Source organism: Dreissena polymorpha, chromosome 8 (assembly GCF_020536995.1).
Source record: "Dreissena polymorpha isolate Duluth1 chromosome 8, UMN_Dpol_1.0, whole genome shotgun sequence".
NCBI classification, from domain to species: Eukaryota; Metazoa; Mollusca; class Bivalvia; order Myida; family Dreissenidae; genus Dreissena; species Dreissena polymorpha.
Genome location: NC_068362.1, coordinates 56,808,033 through 56,832,554, shown reverse-complemented (window position 1 = coordinate 56,832,554; position 24,522 = coordinate 56,808,033). Strand labels below are relative to the sequence as shown.

The 24,522-nt window shown below is 33.5% G+C and overlaps 1 protein-coding gene across 19 annotated transcripts in view; it reads right to left on the bottom strand.

The window, feature by feature from the left end:
• Window positions 1-24,522, bottom strand: part of LOC127841170 (sushi, von Willebrand factor type A, EGF and pentraxin domain-containing protein 1-like) — a 38,825-nt gene that overhangs the window by 9,734 nt on the left and 4,569 nt on the right. For 5 of the 19 annotated variants that reach the window (XM_052369791.1, XM_052369792.1, XM_052369796.1 and 2 more), the window contains exons 2-16: window positions 22,110-22,328; window positions 21,719-21,937; window positions 20,035-20,253; window positions 17,818-17,994; window positions 15,505-15,681; window positions 15,055-15,234; window positions 10,659-10,835; window positions 9,212-9,430; window positions 8,135-8,311; window positions 6,896-7,072; window positions 6,435-6,611; window positions 4,765-4,941; window positions 1,817-2,011; window positions 1,231-1,425; window positions 359-553 (exon numbers count right to left, since the gene is read on the bottom strand). In XM_052369791.1, the coding sequence (XP_052225751.1) occupies window positions 359-553; window positions 1,231-1,425; window positions 1,817-2,011; window positions 4,765-4,941; window positions 6,435-6,611; window positions 6,896-7,072; window positions 8,135-8,311; window positions 9,212-9,430; window positions 10,659-10,835; window positions 15,055-15,234; window positions 15,505-15,681; window positions 17,818-17,994; window positions 20,035-20,253; window positions 21,719-21,937; window positions 22,110-22,328 (2,880 nt within the window). Of the gene's footprint in view, window positions 1-358; window positions 554-1,230; window positions 1,426-1,816; window positions 2,012-4,764; window positions 4,942-6,434; window positions 6,612-6,895; window positions 7,073-8,134; window positions 8,312-9,211; window positions 9,431-10,658; window positions 10,836-15,054; window positions 15,235-15,504; window positions 15,682-17,817; window positions 17,995-20,021; window positions 20,254-21,718; window positions 21,938-22,109; window positions 22,329-24,522 lie in introns of those variants that run through there. The other 14 variants (XM_052369799.1, XM_052369801.1, XM_052369806.1 and 11 more) reach the window with 11 other exon arrangements.

Sequence of the window (24,522 nt, the reverse complement as noted above, 5' to 3'; positions counted from 1 at the left end):
GTTATATTGGCAATTGTAAAACTGCTATATTACAGGTATCAAGTGCATGTACTAGATGATAATCCGAATCTCTTTTGTTGATTTTTATATCCATTACCGTTATCAAAATACAATATGCTTGTTATAAACACGAAAAACAAGACCATGATTTTAAGGGAAAAAATGTGGAGATATTTCTTTAAAAAGTGTAACTGCATTAATTGTCTGACGTCTTGATATGATAAATGAAGGTTAAAAAAAAGTTATAAACCACGTACACAAAAAGTCACAATACAGAAATCTAAATAACCTCAGATTGTATTTGCCCTTCGCAGATGCTTTTGTAATTAATATACGTTACTCTACAATTCTAACCTACCTTTTAGGTCACAGCCATTGGGGACTTGCCATAGACCTGCTGAGGTGCACTCAATGAACTCTGCTGTCATAGAATTGTTGGATTGGTTTCCTATCCTATACCCTTCAGAACATTTTACTCTGGCAATTGACGTGTAGGCTGTACCATTCGGAAACTCAACTGTAGAATCATTCGGATATGTCAAACTGCCACAGTCTGAAATAAACAGATGCATTGCACGTCTAGAAGTTTGTTGTTTATTGAGCTAACGACATATGTTAACTTGTAGAATTTCCACAACCGACGCAAAACGAATGGGTGTAAAAATAGTTTTTAACAATAGAAACAATCCATATCTGTTAATTATAAAAAGAAATAACACCTATACAACGGCAACCTGAAAGTCGCATTTATTCGAGCTGCATTTTCAAAAATCTCTGCCGAAACGTATTTCGGAAGCTATGAAAAATGCATTTACTTTATATTTGAAATTTTGACAATATAGTCTCTTCACAAAGCAAAATTGATTAAATCGTGCAAACAAGTTTAAGAATAATCATGAAGCAAAGACGTAGCAAGCATATGTGCATAAGTACTGTACCCGTTATTAATAATTTACTTGTACTTTATAACCGTGTGTTAGCTAAATATCATTATATTAGACGAAGTCGCTAAATCTAAAAAATATATTTATTGCTGATAAATAAAAACATTCATTATCCATTAAAGCCATTAAAAAATCATATAGTCATAAAGTAACATACATGTATCGTTTAAAAATTTCGGATTGTAAACAAATATGTAATATGTTGATAATATTTTCGTTGTTTTATCATTCCTGTGTAAAATACCCCAAGATACCATACGTTTTGTTTCTAACAACTGGCGAATACCTTTTGGTTCGCAGCCAATGAAGTCTTCCCATCGACCATTTGACGTGCACTTAATAGTTTCTGAATTGATGCTGTTATTGTGTTCTTTCAACAATCTATATCCTTCATTACATTGCACGTTAGTCATGGACAAGTAAGTAGTTCCATTCAGAACTTCAACTAACGAATTCTTCGGATATGTCAGGTTACCACAATCTGAAACAATAAATAATCAGATACATGTGGCTCATGCTCTGTATGCAATTCTGAAACTTATATATGTCTGCGTGTCATTTGCATTGAATACAGAAACTCCCCATAGACGATTTGTTAAATACATTTAATAAATCATAACATATTATGCACGATAAAAACACGAACAAAAAGAAAATAATTTTTATAGAGCAAATGTGGACACATTACTTCCAAACGCTTTATTGCATGCATGGTCCGACGTCTCGAGTTGTTAAACACATATGACGAATCACATGTACATGCCATTTAAAAAGGGGTCTCAATACATTTAGCTAAATTAAATCTATTTTAATCTACCTTGCGCAATATAACGTTTGCCTTAAGTGTACATTACAGAACATTTTTAACATACCTTTTAGTTCGCAGCCATTGGAGATTTGCCATAGACCTGCTGAGGTGCAATGAATGTACTCGGCTGTTATTGAGTTGTTGGGCTGGTTCCTTATCCTATACCCTTCAGTACATTGGACTATGGCTGTGGACAAGTAGGTTGTACCATTGGTAAACACGACTCTAGAATCATTCGGATACGTCAGGTTTCCACAGTCTGAAATAAACATATACATCGCAAGTCTGCAATGTTTTTGTTTAAATAATTCATTTTTTATGAATCATGTTGTAAACTTATTCGGCATTCGAGTTATGCATGATGTCTATATTTGAAATTATTCTAACTTACGGAAATCGAATCACGTTAAATACATTCATGGTAAATGTTCATATTGCTTTTAAGCAAACAGAAAATCAGAGCACAACACAAAGTAAACTTTATAATAGGAGTAGTAAATTCCAAAGTCTATATGACTTTAGCCCAAAATGTTCAAGTACATTTTAACCGTCAACATATTATATAAAATATAAAACACACCTATTTAACGTTCCCAATATCATTGGGGCAACAGCTTTGTAAAATAAGCTTCGTTTTTTTCAGTTACAACACATAACCTGAACAGATACAAATACAAAAACAGATTTTTATCTATATCACATTTTTGTCGAAAATAAATGCAAACACGTACATAAATAGGAAAGATAATTTCTAATTTATCAACATGATAACAATTGCAGTATAAGGCTCTATTTCATTGCATTAATCGTTGCCTAATTCTCAATTATTTATATTATATTTGTGATTCATCTGTCATATTCAATAACATATAGATATGCCATAGAAAATGCTCAAGTGTTGCCTTTTAATGCTCTCCGAGTTTAGTTTGCTAGGCAAAAGGGGCAAAGTCATTATAAAAAAAAACAGACGACAAATGTTTGGTTTTGATTGATTAAATTGAAGTAGTCAAGAGCATGTCTTCCAGGCACCTTTGAAAAGTACAGTGGCAATATAATTATTAATTAATAATATACTTTCGCGGCTGTTTTAAAATCAGAGAAGATATCTGAATATAGGATGCGAGTTTGGTAACATATGGAAAAGTGTGCTATTGCATTTTTGCAATGTTAAACAAGCAGTTAACTTGACTGAGCAACAAAGAGTGGTGCTTAAAATAGTTTATAGGTATTTTTGTTTTCAAATGTGATTCTTCTTAACACAACTCACATTTTCGACATAAGATCTCGGAACAACGTACACAGTCATGTGTACTTTATAATGTTATATATATATTTTAGAAGAGTATTATGAAAGAATGTATTGATAATGTAACCTCTAATGCATTTTTGTATTGGTATGAATTTTATACTTTATGAACGTGACTGTTAAACCAGTAGACAATTGGTAACAAAAGTATATTATAATAAATGCATTATCTATTTCGGATACAAAATAGTTGGCGCCTTTATTTCGACTTAAAAGTCTCTTCAAAATGGTTTCCGAATAATGCTGAATACAATCATTGCTATCTAAAAACATATTGATACAAATCTTTCATGCATACAATACAGGTTCACCACTAAATTTTGGCAGCGTCATGGTCATTTTCAATTTTAATGCCCGCAGATTTGGTTCCTAGATTGTTACGTATTAATATTTTTTGGTTAAGAATAACATCATTTTTTTGGCTTCAATCCTGAAAAAAACTGTACGTTAAAATTTTGTAATAAAGCGGGCTGAATATTTTTAAATAATTGTAATTCACATACATGAGTACTATCAAGTACGATTGTGGATACAATACACTGACATTTTAAGGTATTCACAAAAAAGCATCATTTAAATATGTTTGACCAATTAAAGTAACAATTTTAATAACTTGGATACACATGTACACACTTATTTTACTGATGAAATAAAATTGTTGAATACACAATCGCTACAAGGCATTACTTTTGGATGCAATTGTTGTAAGTTGTTGCATTCAAAATGAGAGAACATCAAAACTTATTGTTTATTATATCGTGACTAAGCACCTAAAAAATTCTTATTTGAAGATCAAATAGAAAACGCACAAATATATTTTACATTATATCTGTTTTTCACAAATGTGGAAATGGATTTTTTGTTTTTAACCCGTTCAGAGTATTACAATTGACATGGGTTCAACCAGAAACCTTTAATAGTCAGTTAACATTTATGTTTGCTTACAACTAAAGTGCGAAATAATATATTGATGTCATTCATAAATCAACTATTATTGTTTAAGAGTTAACGGTTTTTTGCGATTTAATGTCCGTGATGTATTTAACGTTTGAAAAAAAATTCATAAACATATGTGTTTGAAACATAAGTCACCGATGCTTTCTAAATCAAATTTGTTCTTATAATTTTTATTCAGTGTCCTTTTTGCATGTCTTAAAATATATTAAAGTTAGGGATATGTACATTAACATCTCTAATAAATCTCTAATAATTAAGTTAGGCCCAGGTGTTAGATTGTAATGCCAGTTAAACCGAACATAACTCCCAATAGGTTTCAGTCACGTAACTGCTGTAGAACACATTGATTTATTTTCCCAAAACAGTTTATCCGGAATTTTGGAAGGTCGACTGTAAAATATTGGTGATTACTTTATATTCACCGTTTAGAACGCAGGCAGGTTGTCAACAATCTGGTTGAAACATAATGTGAATTAAAAGGCGAATTACAAGTATGTGTTAAAGCTGCGATGAATAATTAATAGTAAAAACATACGGTCTTGAACGTAATTGGGCATATTTCAAAGTCCTTCTAAACTTGTATTCAACCAAATATATCGCTATGTTACCTTGGAAAAATGAGTTTTATTTCAGCTAATATAAAAAGGAAATCTGCATATATAGTAAACAAAATGTGGTTTAAAAAGTGCATGGGCATGTTATGGAACATAATCGAGATAGATGCTTGAAATATGAAAAACAGGGATTACCTTTAATGTTGCATGTTGGTACGTCCGGAATCCATTTGGATGTTTCCATGCATTTTGATGTTTCTTTACCAACCAGTGTGTAGCCAGCTATGCAGGAAAATGTGGCAGTTGACAAATATGTCGTGCCATTTGAAGTATTCAATATGACGCTTGGATCAACAAGGGGAATTTTACAGTCTGGAAAATAGTGTTATCGTGTGAAGTGCATGGCTTTCAAAGTGTACCTTCGCATTTTATTAACTATTGGACAGAGTTTTAACAATTAAAATGATAAGGTTTAATGCATCATTATATTCGACGTATTTCATAAGCTTAAAACTTTATCTTACTTAATATATTTTTTAAAACTGGTACTAAAATATGTATTTACGTGTAAGTTAAGCATGCGTGTCATATATCAGATTATTAAATATTAGGTTACAATGAAACATTTTGCATTGCTTATTTATGATGTAAATCTAATCTCTTGCACATAGCGTTAAAGAGAGGTGTCGACAACGATTTTAAATAATCTTCGAATTAGCGTGATACAAAATTGGTAGCATTATTGAATTGACCAGTTGCAAGAGGAGCCAGTGCATTACGTTAATTCGATCTCAAATTAATAAGTAAAAAGCTACACATGAATATCTATGAAAACGACATTCAAGAGGTATACTTAATAGAAATAATGTACGCTTTCACTTCACGACACGCGTATGTTTTTTTATACTTTTGTTCATAAGTGACTCAGTGTGGGTAACGGCAATTCGAATGTAATATATTCCGTCAGATACTTATTATTTGACAAACTGCAATATCAGTGCTTCACTCGTTGATTTGTTTGCAATAACACATTTGCTTAATTAACGGTATGTGTTTTTATTGTTAAATGGTCTGTTGTTTTGATAGTAAGAAGATTGGTATTGTTAAGTAAATTAAGCGAATTGTGATGAGTTGCCTGAGATTTCTGAGCAGTGGACTATTATGTAAAATTTGCAGCCTGGGAGGTATCAGTTTTTGACAGGAGAACGTTATTAGTTCATCGCGATTTTGACACAGATATGCAAGTAATCGATCGGCACCTGTAAAAAGCTGAAGATGTATTGGGTAATACATTGAGACGCCCTTTAAACCGGTCTTCACTCCTCATAGGGTATGAAGTCATAGATATTTGTTTGACTGTGTGATTTCAAAATAAAAATGATCAAGCATTCCAAATTCGAGGTCGCTGTTTAAGGTACCCCATTACTACAACGAAATACGTGAAATGTGTTTGCAAATATTGTGGGTTAAATGGTCAGTGAAGACAAGTGAGTAAACGACGCGAAAGGGTTGTTTACGTAAGGGCATATGAAAACATTTATATTTTTTGGCAGTTGCTGATAGCGTTGTGATTTCTCTGTAGTCAACCCGTGTTTTATTCTATAGGTTTTGTGCCGAACGTCAAAACAAAAATGTGCATTTGAGTGTTTGATGAAGGATCAAGAATTATATCTAGAGTTCGCTTAACAAAGAGGAAAAAACTTACTATGGTGCAAAACCAGGGTCACGCTGACAAATAGTTTTTTGAACACCTTAATATTGCAAACATGACAGTAAAGGTCGCATACAGGTTGCTCACGGAACTGCTTTCGAATGCAGTGTTTATTTTTTCTAGAAAACTACTGTTATCAATGTTCATGGCTCACCAATTATCAAGCAGTTGCCATTTAATTGACTCCATCTTCCGTCCGCCTGACACTTAATGCTGTTGTTGTTTCCAGTGAAGTTATACCCGGTTTCGCACGTACATTGTACTGTAGACTGAAATGTGGTTGTTGCTGCTCTACATTCACCCTTTAAAACGACAGATGGATGTCCACAATCTGAAAGAACATATCGTTCATTAATGGGCAAATTAGTTTTATGTTGTTTAAAGGCTGCATTGAATAATTAGCAATCAAAAGCGCAGTATTTAACGTAAGTATGTATATTTCAAAAGCCTTCTAAAATTGTATTCAACGGCTTGTTTAAATCGCTCGTGTTACAGCTGACATTAAAAGTACAATCCGCATATCAAAGAAAACAATTTATATAACGTGAAAATGTGTTTGAAAATTCTACAATGTAATCGAAACATATATGACTGTGCTGTGTAAAAAGTGATTACCTTTAATGTGGCAAATTGGCACGTCTGGACTCCATTTGGATGTTGCCATGCATTTTGATGTATTTCCACAAACCAATGTGTAACCATTGATGCAAGAAAATACGGCAGTTGACAAGTATGTCGTACCGTTTGAAGTATTGACGATCACGTGTGGATCAACTACGGGAATTCTGCAGTATGAAAAATAGTGTTATCGTGTAAAGTGTGGGTCTGTCACATTGTACTTTCGCAATTATTTTATAAAGCGTTGGGAAACGTTTTCCAAACGCAAGTTATTAAGTTTTACTCTTAACTATATTCAGCGTATGACTTAGTCTGAAAATTAAATCTAACGGAATATAATATCGTTGTGAAATTTGTAATTAAATATGTATTAATGTTTGCTGTAGATCGATCATTGTATCTTTTTGACTGTTAAATATTAAGGTTAGAATACAATTTGGTATTGCTTATTAATAATGTTTACTTAAGTATCTCTGGTGCTGACACTTAAATATATTTCGAAAGTGAATTAACTGAACTTTACACAGTTGTTCTTTCAGCGAGGCTTTACACGTGTTGCTTTCAAACGTTTATCATATTAGTGTAGGTCATTATATTGTATGAACACAAGACCACTTAATGGCCAGACTCTGTATAGTTCGGTCCTAGTTTATAGACACGTGGATATTACGTAATCGACACGATATCATCAATTGTTGCAGTAACCAATGGGTCCCTTTTTGTCAAGTATGACAATGATATCGTGAAATTTGCTTTGTACGGCGAGATGGTAGAGAAGTTTAAATTATGTAAAATTATTAAAGACAAGACATACGTATTTTTGTTATTGATGTGAATATATGGTTTGCGTTTGTTCCTTGAATTATGAAATACTGATAAACATGATTATGCACTGATACAAAGCATTCAATACTTTAAACACGAAAATTGTAACAATTTGGGTGGTGGCATCCTTTTTTTACTATTGTGTTATTTATTGTTTTACTCACTTATATTTTTTACACCACTTAAACGTTTTATTCACGCCTTTTAATAAGATTAGGTAACGAAGATATTTGAGGCGAATTGCTTACTTACAGATGCATTTGACGACGTGTGTATGCTTGATGTATGATATCTAAACAACGTTAGTTGGCGTTATCACATTTGAGCAAAAAACCACGAGTAAAAGCTATTTACGAAACTAAATTGTTTTGTTACTATACAATAGCTGTTATCGGCATTTTCATGACTCACCAATTATCGAGCAGCTGCCGTTAAGTTTGCTCCATCTTCCGTCCGCCTGACAGTTAATGTTGTTGTTGTTTCCAGTGAAGTAATACCCTGTTTGACACGAACAGTGTACTATTGACTGAAATGTGGTTGTTGCTGCTGTACATTGACCGTTTAAAACGCCAGGGGGCTGACCACAATCTGAAGAAAACATAATCTTCATTAATTGATTAATTGCAAATCACCGCTTTATGTTTTGTAGCTGCGATGAAAAATTAATAAATAAAACATGCGCGGTCTTAAACGTAAATACGCATATTTCAAACCCCTTTTAAACTCCTCGCCCATGATGTATATCGCTATGATGGCCTGGAGAAATCGAGTCATGTTAAAGCGGATATTAAACGCACATTTACATAAAACATACAAAAACGCGTTTTTGAAATGTCCGATTTATTTCGCATAATATTGAAACCAAAGGGCAATCACTAGCAGAGAAAGCATTCAAATAGATTATTGAATATAGTATTGAACATATATGACAATGCAATTTTAAACATGATGAGTCGCAAAGGTCAGCATTTACCTTAAAAAAGCAGTGTTTCTTACTTATGTTTCAGAAATTCCATAGCCTTAAGTAACAGGTCTTTAAGTGTAAATTATAGCATAAGTCTTTGATTCATGTGTTGTTGATATGCATAGGAATTCATTTTTCGCATTATCATTTTTTCAATTTATCATTCAGGATGAACTTAAAACTGTTTGTCTGAATGAGAACTCTAAAAAAAACATACAATATTTTCGCTTGGATAAACGTATAAATTGTTTCAACTAAGCTACGAAAGCAAGTAACATTATGTTATACCATATTTCTATGACATCTTTTGTAAGGGATTGATGTTATAATAATAATAATTATTATAATAAAAATGATAATAATAATATATAAACTTAAAACTGTTTGTCTTAATGAGAACACTGAACACGTCATACAATAGTATCAATTGTTTCAACTAAGCTACACAAGCAAGTAACGTTATGGTATGCTATACGTCCATGACATTTTATGAAGGAGATATAGTTGATGTTATTTCTGTATACCTTTTCCTTCACATCCATAGCCCCCTGTCCATTTACCAGTCTGCTCACACTTGATTCTAAAATATGGAAGGAATTGAAGGCTTGAAACCGCTCGGTACCCATCCGTACAGAGTACGTCTAAAATAGTTCCGAAATTCGTAGATGTAGATTGAATATGCTGAAAGTTAGTGTCCCTTGGGTACATCATCCAGTTTGTGCTAGTGTTGGGATCTCCACATTCTGAAATAGCAAACCAAAATCATAAGTCGTTTATTGTGTTTAACTGGTTTCATAAAAGCTGTACTGTTGTAAGCTTTTTGACAATGAGCAGGGACGGCGGAAATGTAGTTCGTACATGTTAAGTTGACGTGCAGTATATAAGATCAAAGGTGCAAATTTTGAACTAAATAAGGATCTTCACAATCTGAATTAAGTTATCAAATAAGACAGATCGATTGAGACAGCACTACTTTAAAAATGATATCAATCCGAATTTAATGCTTTAATTGAAGTTCAAGAATGCAGATTTTGATTAATGTGGTGGGTAAATGACATAAGAACATGTATCATGACAAACTATTGAAACTTTTTGAAAACAAATTAAACACAAATATCTTACATGGTTTTACGCTTTCACCAAAATATTGTAGACGCAGCGTTAGCGCAAAGATGTTAAAAAAATTAAACCGCACATATTTCTAGCAACCTAGTAGAAAACATTATGCAGTATGATGTATTTATGTTTTTAATAAACCATACAAATATGGAATATTGATAAGATTATTGTACAAAGGTATTTCCCAATCTTCATATTAATGACCAAGATCCCATGTTCCATCCATGTTGCATAATAATGTGTATTCAGTTACAGGATCTGCTTAAGTATCTTCAACTCTATATCCGGAACAGCCGAGTAAACAGATCTTTATTCCCAATAGATGTTGATGTCAAATTTTTTGTGCGCGTGCAATTTTTATAAAGACAGTATCAAGTATTGCCAGTCCGGATTCGGTTCTAAAAGAATATGCCCCATTACTACAGTTAAAGACGTAAAACATGGGTGCAAATAGTGATGGTGAAATGCAGTGATAAAAGGCTATTAAACGACGTGAAAGAGCTGTTTTCGTGAGCGCATAAGAATACATCTTTTCAGTTTCGCAAAAACTGCTGTTATTGTTCTGATTGTATTCAAAAAGTTTTGCGTCTGACGTGAAAACTAAGATACGCATTTGATCACTTAATGAATGATCATTGATCAAGCATTTTCTCACAAGTTCGCTTATCGAACAAGAAGTCCTCATATTGTTGTGAAAAAAAGGAACACGCGGACACCGAGATTGTGCGCTATTTAACACCTTAATATTAAAACTTGCCAGTAAAAGACGCGTACAGGACGATCAAGTTACTAGCCAGGAATACATTATTTTATATTCCCAACATGGCCGGTTTTCGCATGATTAAAGCTCACCAATCATCGAGCAGTTGCCGTTTAGTTGACTCCATCTTCCTTCCGCCTGACACTTAATGATATTGTTGTTTCCAGTGAAATGATACCCAGTTTGACACGAACAGTGTACTGTTGACTGAAAAGTGGTTGTCGCTGCTCTACATTCACCGTTTAAAAAGACAGCGGGCTTTCCACAATCTGAAGGAAACAAAATGTTATTTAATTGATTAATTGCAAATAAGCTATATGTTTTGTAGCTGCGATAAATAATTAATAAGTAGAACATGCACGGTCTTTAATGTAGTTACGCATATTTCTAAAACCCTTCTTAACTTGTATCCGATTATGCATATCGCGACGCTGGCTTGGAAAAATCGAGTCGCGTTAAAGCTGATATTTAACTCACATTTACATATAACAAACAAACATTGCAGGTTGAAAATGTTCGATCCATATCGCATAATATTGAAACCAAAGGGATATCACAGCAGTGGAACGCTTCGAAATGCCAATGATACTAAATATTATATTAATATAGTATTGATCATAATTGAAACATATATGATATTGCAATATTAAACATGATGAGTCGCATAGGTGAGCATTTGTGTTTGTGCGATGCCAGAATGTAAACTGTAGCCATGTGAACCGGGTACCATTCGGCAAAACCCATCAGGAAAAGAAGAGTCGTCAAGAGAGAAATGCCTTGCTTTAATACCAAGACAAAGCTCGCAACAGGCAGGTACATGGATTATGCAGTATGTTGTTTTTTTCAAGTATCACACAGTTTCATTATTCATAATGGGAGTAAAGTAGATATTGAAGGTTAGATGCACACAGTCAGTGCTGTTTTACTATATAATCAGGCTAATATTTGCTTCCATTTTTAATAAGAAATGAAAGGAAAAAGCTGTGTAGAAAATGCATCAAAATCAAGGAAAGCATGTTTTAATTTTATGACAAGTGATGTTGTTTTCCTCAAATAAACATTCTGAAAATGATATACCAATGAGCGCTACTTGTGCGATCTCAAAATTATGTAGTGGGGTTATCCAAAATAATATGTATGCATATTTATCTTATTATCAGCACTGATCGACGAAATTGGTGGTCCAGGAAGAGTAAACTACTTATTGTAAACACTGAATGTTCTTATGATAAGTAACCGAACCTATAGAAAATGTATCTACGAGCAGGTAGGACCTTTCAACAATTAAATATTTTGCTGTTAGTTAATACAATGGTTTAAATTATTGCTTCTTAATTTGTTATTTTGCATATTTGTTTATGCCTGAAACTCATTGAAATACTTTTGAACCTGCATGCATGTAACTAGAAGTAAAACATCAACTTCAAAAGAATCATGACGTTATAATTTTAGTGATATAGCTCTGCAGGAGGAAAATGAGACCTGACATAGTTTACGGACTCAAATGCAACCAAGAAAAAGATAGGAACTTGCAGTCACTGAGTGTTCTTGTTTACAGTCATTTGTGCAAGGCCGCAACAATATAAAATATTAAAGCTGGCTCTGGACTTAACCTCGTGAAAATGGTCTTTGAACGCGATGGCGAGGATTGCCTCAGAAATATTTTCACAATGAATAACTGAGACGCTCAGCCCAGGGTAACCAATACGAAGCGGGTTTTTCCGACCATGCGGAGTTCTTCCAAAACCGATTATGAAAATCATGTTTTTGTTTTGTATATCATAATAAGTTTAATGTTATCACATTTCATAAAAATGTTTTCCTTTAAACTAGTATGATTTAATAATTTAATGTGACTCGTTACTTAATTATGAATGGTCTATTTTCCCGGCCACATTTTTAAGTCTATATATCATTTGCATTTTTAAACTATTTTAGAAAATCTTAATGTACTGAGTAGGCTCCATGTCACACATGATACGAGATGTATGTTTTTTGTGTTGTTTATGAGTTTATTATAAGTCTTTCCTCATTTGTTATCTATTTTGTAACATTTGAACTCATATTTATGCTCACATGTAAAAGTCTCAAATTAAGTATTGCGTTTTTGGCAAATGAGGGTACCAATGATTGTCAAGCAGGAACTTTTCATGTTCACTGGTGACCCCCATTTTTTTCATTTAAACACATGTTTTTGATAATTTCTGTGTTCAAAGATTGCGATTTCCACGTGTTAGAAAATTTACATTAAAAAAGACTTGTGACTAAAGATTTTAATTTTTCTGGTTTTCCGAAAGATGATGACATCACTAAATGGTTTATATTTTCTTAATTCATTTTCTCACACGTTATAAACTAAACTATCATATGTGTATTTATTATGCATTTATCTATTTATACACACAAACAAGTGTTGTTTGTTTAATATTTGGATTGATAAGAGTTAAACTTGTAAAAACATGGTTAAAAAAATTGCAATATTATCATTTTGGAGGTTAACAACTTAAAATGGAACACACATATTATTGAACGGTACATTGTATTTGAATGTTTGTTATCAATGCAGAATACCATAACACTAAGAAATATGAGAATAAAGAAGAGAAAAGCAAAATGTAGTATTAGAGTGTTTATATCTTAATGAAAAAGCGTATTTTGCATTTAACGAATAGGATTGTAAAGTAAACATTTTTCACATAGAATCTCCATAACCATACCTTTCCCTTAGTATTTGAAGCGGAATACATTAAAGAAATAAACTAGGGTATAGTATGTGATATTAAAGAATGAACACGACACTCATCAATGTTTAGTTTTTAACACATTTTGTTCGGCTATTTCTAGATGAGCATAACCTTCGTTCGCGCATGTTTCCAATCTTTAAACATAACGGCGATTTCATAGCATTACCAGCACACAGTTTTTAAAACTTCATCAAAAAGCGGTCCTATAACTGAACACCTATAATTCAGTATTTCAAGATAATTTTATGAGTATGGTTTTTAATATCTCAATGATTTTATCAAAAAATCATTATCAAAACAAAATGCGCTTTCAGGCAAAATAATGCTCATTTCATTGTAGTTGTCTGTGAATGGACCAATTTCTTGACTACAATAATGATTCAGGTGGTAAGATTAGTATTGACATCAAAAATGATATTGGTTATTATGGTGTCTTATATTTATCATGACAAGATGAGGATAATAGAATTATACAATAAATATTTATTACTCAATCCAAAATCAGTCTTTTTTCAAGGCACAGTAAATACACAAACACTTATGTTTTCCGCTATGTCTGACGGTTTCAATGGTCTAACAAATCTAACGCTCAATTTTTTTTGCATTTAATGGCGTTCCGGTCGTTTCCGAAACTGATTATGTGTATTGTAAATTACTTCCAATAGGTCCGTCCGCCAGAAGTTAAGATTGTTTGAATTATAAAATTTTAGTAAAATAAACAAAATTAATAATAGAAAATCGTTGTAAACATAACCTAATGTATAAGGTAAGTTGTTAAATCAGTATAATAGATCGCGTCAAAAGACGATTTTCAAATTATCAATGTTAGCGATTATCACGTTGCAATAATGTATCGATAAATTGTGCTGGTATTCAGTGGTTACCTCTAACTGCATATTAATAACTCTATTTGTATCTTTAAATCTTCACTGAATTAACATTTTCATAAACAAAACAGTTACAGAAACATTATGATTAGTGTAATCCTATTAGTAAAGTGACGCTAATTAGAAACAATTCAATTTACACAGTTGTTCTTTCAGCGAGACTGGCTTTAGACGTGTTGCTTTCAAACATTTATCAAATTAGTGTAGGTCATTATATTGTATGAACACAAGACCACTTAATGTCCAGACTCTATATAGTTCGGTCCTAGTTTATAGACACGTGGAGGTTGCGTAATCGACACGATATCATCAATTGTTGAAGTAACCAATTTGTACCTTTTTGTCAATTATGACGATATCGTGAACTTTTCTTTGCACAGAGAGATGCTAGAAAAGTTTAAAGTTAGTAAAATTATTTAAGACGACACATACACAATTTTTCTCTGGGAATATATGATTTGCGTTTGTTCCTCGAATCATGAAATATTGATAAACATGATTATTCAATGTATACAAAGCTTTCAATACTTTGAACACGAAAATTGTTACAATTTCGGCGGTGTGGCGTCCTTTTTTTACTATTGTGTTGTTGTTTTTGTTTTTGTTTTTTTTATTCACTTATATTTTTTAGATCACTAAAAAGTTTGCTTTTAACAAGCTTAGGTTACAAATATACTTGATGCGAAATGCTTAGTTATAGATGCATTTGACGACGTGTGTATGATAGATGTATGATATTAAAACAACGTTATTGGGCGCTATCAAATTTAAGCCAAAAATCACGCGTGCCAGCTATTTACGAAACTGAATTGTTGTGTTTCTATTAAATATCTGTTATCGGCATTTTCATGGCTCACCTATTATCGAGCAGCTGCCAATTAGATTGCTCCATCTTCCGTCCGCCTGACACTTAATGCTGTTGTTGTTGTTTCCAGTGAAGTGATACCCGGTTTGACACGAACATTGTACTGTTGACTGAAATGTGGTTGTTGCTGCTCTACATTGACCTTTTAAAACGCCAGGGGGATGTCCACAATCTGAAAGAAACATATCGTTAATAAATGGGCAAATTAGCTTTATGCTGTTTAGGGACTGCATTGAATAATTAGTTATTAAAACAGCGCAGTATTTAACTTAAGTATGCATATAATAAAAGCTTCTAAAATTGTATTCAATTGATTGTTTAAATAGCGTCGTGTTACAATCTACATACCATAGAAAACAATTTATAAAACGTGAACATGTGTTTGAAAAATATACAATGTAATCGAAACATATATTACTGTGCTGTGTAAAACAGTGATTACCTTTAATGTGGCATATTGGCACGTCTGGACTCCATTTGGATGTTGCCATGCATTTTGATGAATTTCCACCAACCAATTTGTAACCATCGATGCAAGAAAATACGGCAGTTGACAAGTAAGTCGTACCGTTCGAAGTATTGACGATGACGTGTGGATCAACTAGGGGAATTTTGCAGTCTGAAAAAAATCGCGTAAAGTGTATGGCTGTCACATTGTACTTTCGCAATCATTTTATAAAGCGTTGGAAAACGTTTTCCAAACACAAGTTATTATGTTTAACTCTTCAGTATATTTAGCGTATGACTAAGTATGAACATTAAATTAACAGACTATAATATCGTTTGTTAAATTTGTGATTAAATATGTATTCATGTGTGTGAAGAGCGATCATTTTATCGTTCTGATTGTTCAATATTAAGGTTGCAATGCATTTTGGTATTGAATATTTATAATGTTTACTTATTTCTCTCTGGTGTTGATACTTAAATATATATTTTGAAACTGAATTTAATGAACTTTGATTAATTTTTGGAGTCGCTATTTAATCTATCAGAACATACCGTTAATAACACACGACGATTTCTGATATTCATCTAAAGTGATAGAAAATTGTTGGCTTTGCTTAATTTTGATAACAAGTAGATGACTAAAACATAAGTATTAATGTAAAAGACATTTAAGATTTATATTGAAAAAATTAATGAACGTACATAGAATTTTCAGTCAAAAACGAGCGGTCGTTTGAGATGTAGTACAATGAAAATCGGTTTGGGTATGGGAAAATAAATTAAATATATTCCGTATAATGGGAAAACATACAATGTCAGAGCACCACTAAGACGATGTTGCACATGTTGCACACTTTGATTTGTTTTCGCCAATCAGAGTGTAGCCCTCTCCAAAAAAATGTGGCAGTTGAAAGGACAAATGAATGCCCATAATTATGTCGGTAATTAGGAAACACAATGATTTAATAAGAGGTACATGTATTCGGATAATAGTTTTAGACATTTCTTTACGATCATTCATTGGTTCTACCGTCAGCCATCTATTAACTGATCTGTCCTTGTCTAGTACCAAGTACAAGGAACTTCCTGCCAGTTTTGTTATCAAGTGCAAAATTAAAAGTGTGTTTTGTTTGCATAGTTTGAGAGTAGTTGACGGGGATTTGTGCAACGGCCTATTCATCAAAGAAATTACCATATAAATTCTACGTCAATTTTCATTGCCAAGTTAAAGAAGTTTCGCGTTATTCGAGTATATTTTTCATAATTGAATAAATTTAAAACTTAATAATATTCCACATGAATGAATAAAAGAGTTACAAATGGTTTTGCCTCTGCAATTATTGTAGAGATAGGATTGCTATTAGTTTTTAGAAAATGAAGTCTTGTTTGACTTACACACATGCCCATCATTTTGTTGACACGCTTTTCTTAAGGTCTTTCAATTAAAGTAATAATGAAATAACACAGTCTCTAACAATCTTGATATTTTATGTATATTTAAGCTTTAGATATAAATACTATATTGATGTCAGTAATATCAAATGCTCATTTTTTAGATGAATGTTCATTATGCAATGCACGTATGAAAGACTGCAACATATCGTCTGTCCACACACTATTCACTTATAATTTCTAAAATTTACATATATAAGATTTGGAACATTCTTTGTTCATGCCGTTTGTTTTATGAGCCATAGGAATATATAGATAAACATTTCTTAATAATCGTTTGGGCTCAAGTGTTGGATTGGGACGCCCATTAAACAGTTCTTTACTCCCAATGGGGTTGATGTCAACAATCTTTTTTTGTGGGCGTGCAATTTCTAAAAAGAAAAGATCAAGCATCACCTGTCCAAATTCGCTGCTAAAAATTTTTTACTACAGTTAAAGACGTGAAACATGGGTGCAAAGAGTGTTGGTGAAATGCAGTGATAACATGCTAGTAAAAGACGTGAAAGAGTTGTTTACATAACCGCGTAAGAATACATATTTTCAGTTTCGCAAAACCTGCTGTTATTGTTCTGATTGTATTCAAAATGTATTTCGTCTAACGTGAAACTAAGATACGCATTTGAGTGCTAAATAAATTATCAAACATTTTCCCACAAGTTCGCTTTATCGAACAATAAGTCCTCTTTACTTTGTGAAAAACAAGGAACACGTGGAAACAGTGATTGTGTGTTATTCAACACCTTAATATTAAAACATGCCAGTAAAAGCTTCGCACAAGATGATCAAGTTAATGCCCAGGAATAAATTATTTTATTTTCCCAACATGTCCGTGTTTTTCATGATTAAGGCTCACCAATTATCGAGCAACTGCCGTTTAGTTTGCTCCATCTTCCGTCCGCTTGACAGTTAATGCTGCTGTTGTTTCCAGTGAAATGATACCCAGTTTGACACGAACAGTGTACTGTTGACGAAAATGTGGTTGTGGCTGCAATACATTCACCGTTTAAAAAGACAGCGGGATTTCCACAATCTGAATTAAACATAATATTCATAAATTGATTGATTACAATTTAGCTTTATGTAGCTGCGATGAATAATTAATAAATAAAACATGCGCGGTCTTAAAAGTAAATACGCATATTTCAACCCCTTCTACACTGGTCGCCCATGATGTATATCGCTATGATGGCCTGGAGAAATCAAGTCATGTTAAAGCGGATATTTAACGCACATTTACATATCATAGACAAAAAATGCGCTTTTTGAAATGTCCGATTCAGTTCGCATAATATTGAAACCAAAGGGCAATCACAAGCAGAGAAAACATTCGAATAGATTATTGAATATAGTATTGAACAAATCGCCATATTGGTGCAAACAGGAACCATATTATGCCTTCTCATTTTAAAGTCACATGGTACCTGCATCAACGGACGATATATGACAGTGCAATGTTAAAATGTTTAACATGATTAGTCGCAAAGGTCAGCATTTACCTTAAAAAAAAACAGCTTTTCTTGTTTCAGAAAGTCCATAGCTTTAAATAACAGGTCTTTAGGTGTAAACTATAGCACAAGTCTTTGATTCATGTGTTGTTGATATGTTCTCAATTCCTCATTTAGGAAAACATTTTTAAGCTTTTAAATATATATATTTTTATGCCCCCCTTCGAAGAAGAGGGGGTATATTGCTTTGCTCATGTCGGTCGGTCGGTCGGTCGGTAGGTCGGTCGGTCGGTCGGTCCACCAGGTAGTTGTCAGACGATAACTCAAGAACGCATACGCCTAGGATTATGAAACTTCATAGGTACATTGATCATGACTTGCAGATGACCCCTATTGATTTTGAGGTCACTAGGTCAAAGGTCAAGGTCACGGTGACCCGAAATAGTAAAATGGTTTCCGGATGATAACTCAAGAACGCATACGCCTAGGATCATGAAACTTCATGGGTAGATTGATCATGAATCGCAGATGACCCCTATTGATTTTGAGGTCACTCGGTCAAAGGTCAAGGTCACGGTGACCCGAAATAGTAAAATGGTTTCCGGATGATAACTCAAGAACGCATACGCCTAGGATCATGAAACTTCATGGGTAGATTGATCATGACTCGCAGATGACCCCTGTAGATTTAGAGGTCACTAGGTCAAAGGTCAATGCCACGGTGACCCGAAATAGTAAAATGATTTTCGGATGATCATTCAAGAACGCATATGCCTAGGATCATGAAACTTTATAGATAGATTGATCATGACTCGCAGATGACCCCTATTGATTTTCAGGTCACTAGGTCAAAGGTCAAGGTCACGGTGACCCGAAATAGTAAAATAATTTTCGGATGATAACTCAAGAACGCATATGCCTAGGATCATGAAACTCCATAGGTAGATTGATCATGACTCGCAGATGACCCCTATTGATTTTGAGGTCACAAGGTCAAAGGTCAAGGTCACAGTGACCCGAAATAGTAAAATGATTTTCGGATGATAACTCAAGAACGCTTTTGCCTAGGATCATGACACTTCATAGGTACATTGATCGTGACTTGCAGATGACCCCTATTGATTTTCAGGTCACTAGGTCAAATGTCAAGGTCACAGTAACAAAAGTCGTATTCACACAATGGCTGCCAGTACAACAGACAGCCCATATGGGGGGCATGCATGTTTTACAAACAGCCCTTGTTATATTTAGACTCATATGTAATTATTATAATTATGATAATACATATATAAACTTAAAACTGTTTGTCGCTTGGATAAACGTTTAACTAAGCTACGCAAGCAAGTAACATTATGTTATGCCATATTGCTATGACATCTTTTGTAAGGGATTTATGTTATAATAATAATAATTAGTATAATAAAAATGATGATAATAATATATGAACTTAAAACTGTTTGCCTTAATGAGAACACTGAACACGTCGTTCAATATGTACGTCTGGATGAACGTGTCAATTGTTTCAACTAAGCTTCACAAGCAAGTAACGTTATGTTATGCTATACGCCATGATATTTTATGAAGAGATATAGTTGATTTTATTTCTGTATACCTTTTCTGTATACCTTTTCCTTCACATCCATAGCCCCCTATCCATTTACCAGTCTGCTCACACTTGATTCTAAAAGATGGAAGGAATTCAAGGCTTGAAACCGCTTGGTACCCATCCGAACAGTGTACGTCTAAAATAGTTCCGAAATTCGTAGATGTAAATTGAATATGCTGAAAGTTAGTGTCCCTTGGGTACATCATCCAGTTTGTGCTATTGTTGGGATCTCCACATTCTGAAATAGCAAGCCAAAATCATTAGTCGTTTATTGTGACTAACCCTTTTCATAAAAGCTGTACTGTTGTAAGTTTTTTTTTACAAAGAGCCGTGACGGCGGAAATGTAGTTCGTCAATGTTAAGACGGGCAGTATATTAGATTAAAGGTGAAAAATTTGAACTAGATAAGGATCTCCACAATCTGAATTAAGATATCAAATAAGACAGTTCTAGTGAGACAATACTACTTTAAAAATGATATCAATAAGAATTTAATGCTTTAATTGAAGTTCAAGAATGCAGATTTTGATTTTTTCGGCGAGGGGGGGGGGATTGGGGGAGAGAAAATGATAACTAAGGCATTACACATAAAATGAATACATGGGTTTAAGCGGCGTGCTTAACAAACAATATTTTAGAGGCAGCATCAGCAAAATTGTTTTTTAAACGCACATTTTCCTAGCAACGCAATAGAAAACATCGTACATGGTAATTAACATGTATACATTATGTAGTATGATCGAATTTGGTTTTTTAATAAACCATACAAATAGGGTATATTAATCAGGTTACTATGTACAAAATTATTTTCTTATCTTAATATTTATGACCAAGATCCCATTTTCCATCATTGTTGCATGTAAAAGTGTATTCAGTTACAGGATCTGCTTTAGCATTGTCCATTTTATATCCGATGCAGCATGGCATTTCTTTGTTAGCGGAAACCTTCTGAAAACCGGAAGTCTATAGTATCCCCGTGATATTTATCACACCGGTACACGTGAAAACATACACAAGTGTCAGCATACATATTCAAATCTTAATGTTATTTAATTTAAAAGCGTATTTTGCAGTCAGTGCATAGAAATATAAAATCAACAGTTTTCACCTGGGATATGGTATGGCATGTGAAATTGAACAATGAACACGACACTAATCAATATTTAGTTTTTGCTATGTTTAACGCGATGAGTCGCAAAAGTAAGCATTTACCTTGAAAAAATCGCAGGTCTTTAAATGTACGTGTCTCGGTTTGCTTTATGTAGAAAAATTCATATTCTCATTTTCTCGTGATCAATATTTAGTGTTTGCTATGTTTAACGTACTGAGTCGCAAATGTCAGCATTTACCTCGAAAAAGCAGTGTTTCAAACATACGTTTTAGAAAGTCTCAAGTCTGTAAATAACAGGTATTTAAGTGCAAAGTATACCATGAGATGAGTCTTCGATTCATTAGTTGTTGGTGTATGTTTTAGTATTTATTTGCGTTGGATGAATGAGTACTCTTTCGAGTGTGTAGTAAAATAAAATGTGTATAGGATAGGCATTGGATTTGACGACTAGGGTTGTGGGTTTTTTTAATATCAATATAGTATAGTTGAGTATTTTTTGCATCTAAAGTTATGCATGCTAGTGACGTTATGTTATGCTATATTGACATTAAAATCTTATGTGCGTGATACAGCTGTTGTTATTTTTGTTAACCTGTTTCTTCACACCCACGGATCCCCATCCATTTACCACTCGGCCCACATCTTATTCTAAACGTTTGATTGAGTAGACTGCTTGAAACCACGTGGAACCCATCTGTGCAGTGTACATCTAACCAAGTTCCAACCTTTGTAGATGTATATTGAATGTGCTGAAAGTTAGTTTCATTTGGGTACATCATCCAGTTTGTTCTTTTGTTGGGATCTCCACATCCTGAAAGAGAAAACCAAACACATAAGTCGTTTGTTGTGTCTATCTAGTTTGGTTACAACTTTCTGATATAAGCTTTATCATTAGCCGTGACGGAGAATATAATATGGTTGAATATTTCAATGTCATATATTTATATATATTTATAGTTGTTTTTAATCTTATTTTTGTTTACCTGTTTCTTCACATCCATGGCTCCCTATCCATTTTTTATTCTGCGCACACGTAATTACAAAAAATGGAAGGATTTGACTGCTTGAAACCGCGTGGAACCCATCCGTGCAGTTTACGTCTAATTTAGTTCCAACCACTACAGATGTATATTGAATATGCTGAAAGTTAGTGTCACTTGGGTAAATCATCCAGTTTGTTCTATTGTTGGGATCTCCCCATCCTGAAAGAGTAAACCAATACCATAAGTCGTTTACTTTATTGTGTTTATTGTGTCTGTCTTGTGCAATTTAAGCTGTACGTTTTAACCTTCTTGACAACGAGCTTGACGGCGAAAATTTCATTCGCCCTTGTTGACGTGCAAAATATTAGATAAAAGGTGCAATTTTGAGGTAGAGTACGTCTCCACAATCTGAAGACAGTATTTAATTAGACATATGGAGATAAACGACACTTTATCAATTATATCGATCATAATTTAATGCTTTATTTGTAGTTAAATAATACAGATGTTGATTTTTTGTTGTACTGAAATGATAGCATATATCATAGCCAACCATCTATACTACTTGAATAAGACACTACTTGCTTTTAAGAAAAAAAAATTGCAGCAAGTTGTTAACATTTTGAAACCCAAAACGTTCTACTATCCACGAGAAAACATCTTACATGATAATTTACATGTATACATAACTCAGTACGATAGTTTCATTCATTTTAATAAACTGTATAGACATATAATATTTATAATAAGAGTATTATACACACGTTTTCCGAAATCTTTACTGTTATAACCAATATCCAATTTACTATCCTTGTTTAATGATAAGTGTTTTATGTTACAGAATCATCTTTAGGATTTGCTTTTCTATATCCGGTGCAGCATAACATTTCGCAGAAGTCAAAAATAGTCAGACAAGCCGGAAGTTGTGTGATTCCCACAGTACTCTCATGATATTTATGATACCGTTCAACTTAAAAACAAATATATAGCAGGTGACAGCATACTAATTCCAATCGTTATGTTATTATTCAATGTATGTCGCATTTAATAAATTCGAATATAAAGTCAAGATGTTGCACTTTAGACCTCCATAACCATACCTTTATTTTAAGAGTATTTTGAGCGAAAATCGTTTAAGAAAGGAAAAGTTAAGTCATGTTAAATGAAAGAATGAACACGACATTAATCGATGTTAAGATTTTTCCACATTTTGTTCCGCTCTTTTTAAGTAAGTGTAACCTTTGTTTGCGTATTTTATAGATTTTCCCACACACATGTCTTTAAAACTTTATCAAGAAGAGTGTCTTTTACTTAAAACCTATATTTCAGTAAATCAGTAATGTTTTTTTAAGAGAGTATGGTTTTTAATATCTAAAGAAATTAGTACAAAAACGACGTACAATAACAATTGACGAATTATATTTTTCAATTACCTATCAATTATATTGGAAGTAACTAGTACAAATGAATTGTGTCGGTGTAGTATCAAACAAGAGCTGTGATCGTGAAACACAATGCCCCCTACTGCGCCGCTTTGAAGCCATATATTTGACCTTTGACCTTGAAATATGACCTGACCTTTCACCACTCAAAACGTGCAGCTGAATGAGATACGCATGCATGCCAAATATGGAGTTGATATCTTCAATATTGCAAACTTTGACCTTTGAGCTTGACCTTGAAGGAAGACCTTGACCTTTCACCACTCAAAATGTACACCTCCATGAGATACGCATGCATGCCAAATATCGAGTTGCTATCTTAAATATTGCAAAAACTGACCTTTGACCTTGACCTTGATGGATGACCTTGACCTTATACCACTCAAAATGTGCAGCTCAGCTCCATGAGAGTCGCATGCATGCCAAATATCGAGTTGCTATTTCAATATTGCATAATTTGACCTTTGACCTTGACTTTTGACCTTGAAGGATGACCTTGACCTTTCACCACTGAAAATTTGCAGCTCCATGAGATATGTAAGAATGCCAAATATCGAGTTGCTATCTTCAATATTGCGAAATTTGACCTTTGACATTGACCTTTGACCTTGAAGGATGACCTTGACCTTTCACCACTCAATATGTGCAGCTCCATGAGATACAAATGCATGCCAAATATCAAGTTTCTATCTTCAATATTGCAAACGTTATGGGCAATGTTAATGTTTTCAGACAGACGGACGGACTCACTGACGGACGGACAGAGACTTTCTGACGAACAGAAAGACGGACGGAATAACGGACAGTTCAAAAACTATATGCCACCCTACGGGGGCATAAAAAAGTTTATGGCGAATGTTTAAGTTTTCGGAAGGACGGACAGATTCCATATATTTGACATTTGACCTTGAAAGATGACATTGACCTTGATCTTTCACCTTTTAAAATATGCAGCTCCATGAGATACACAT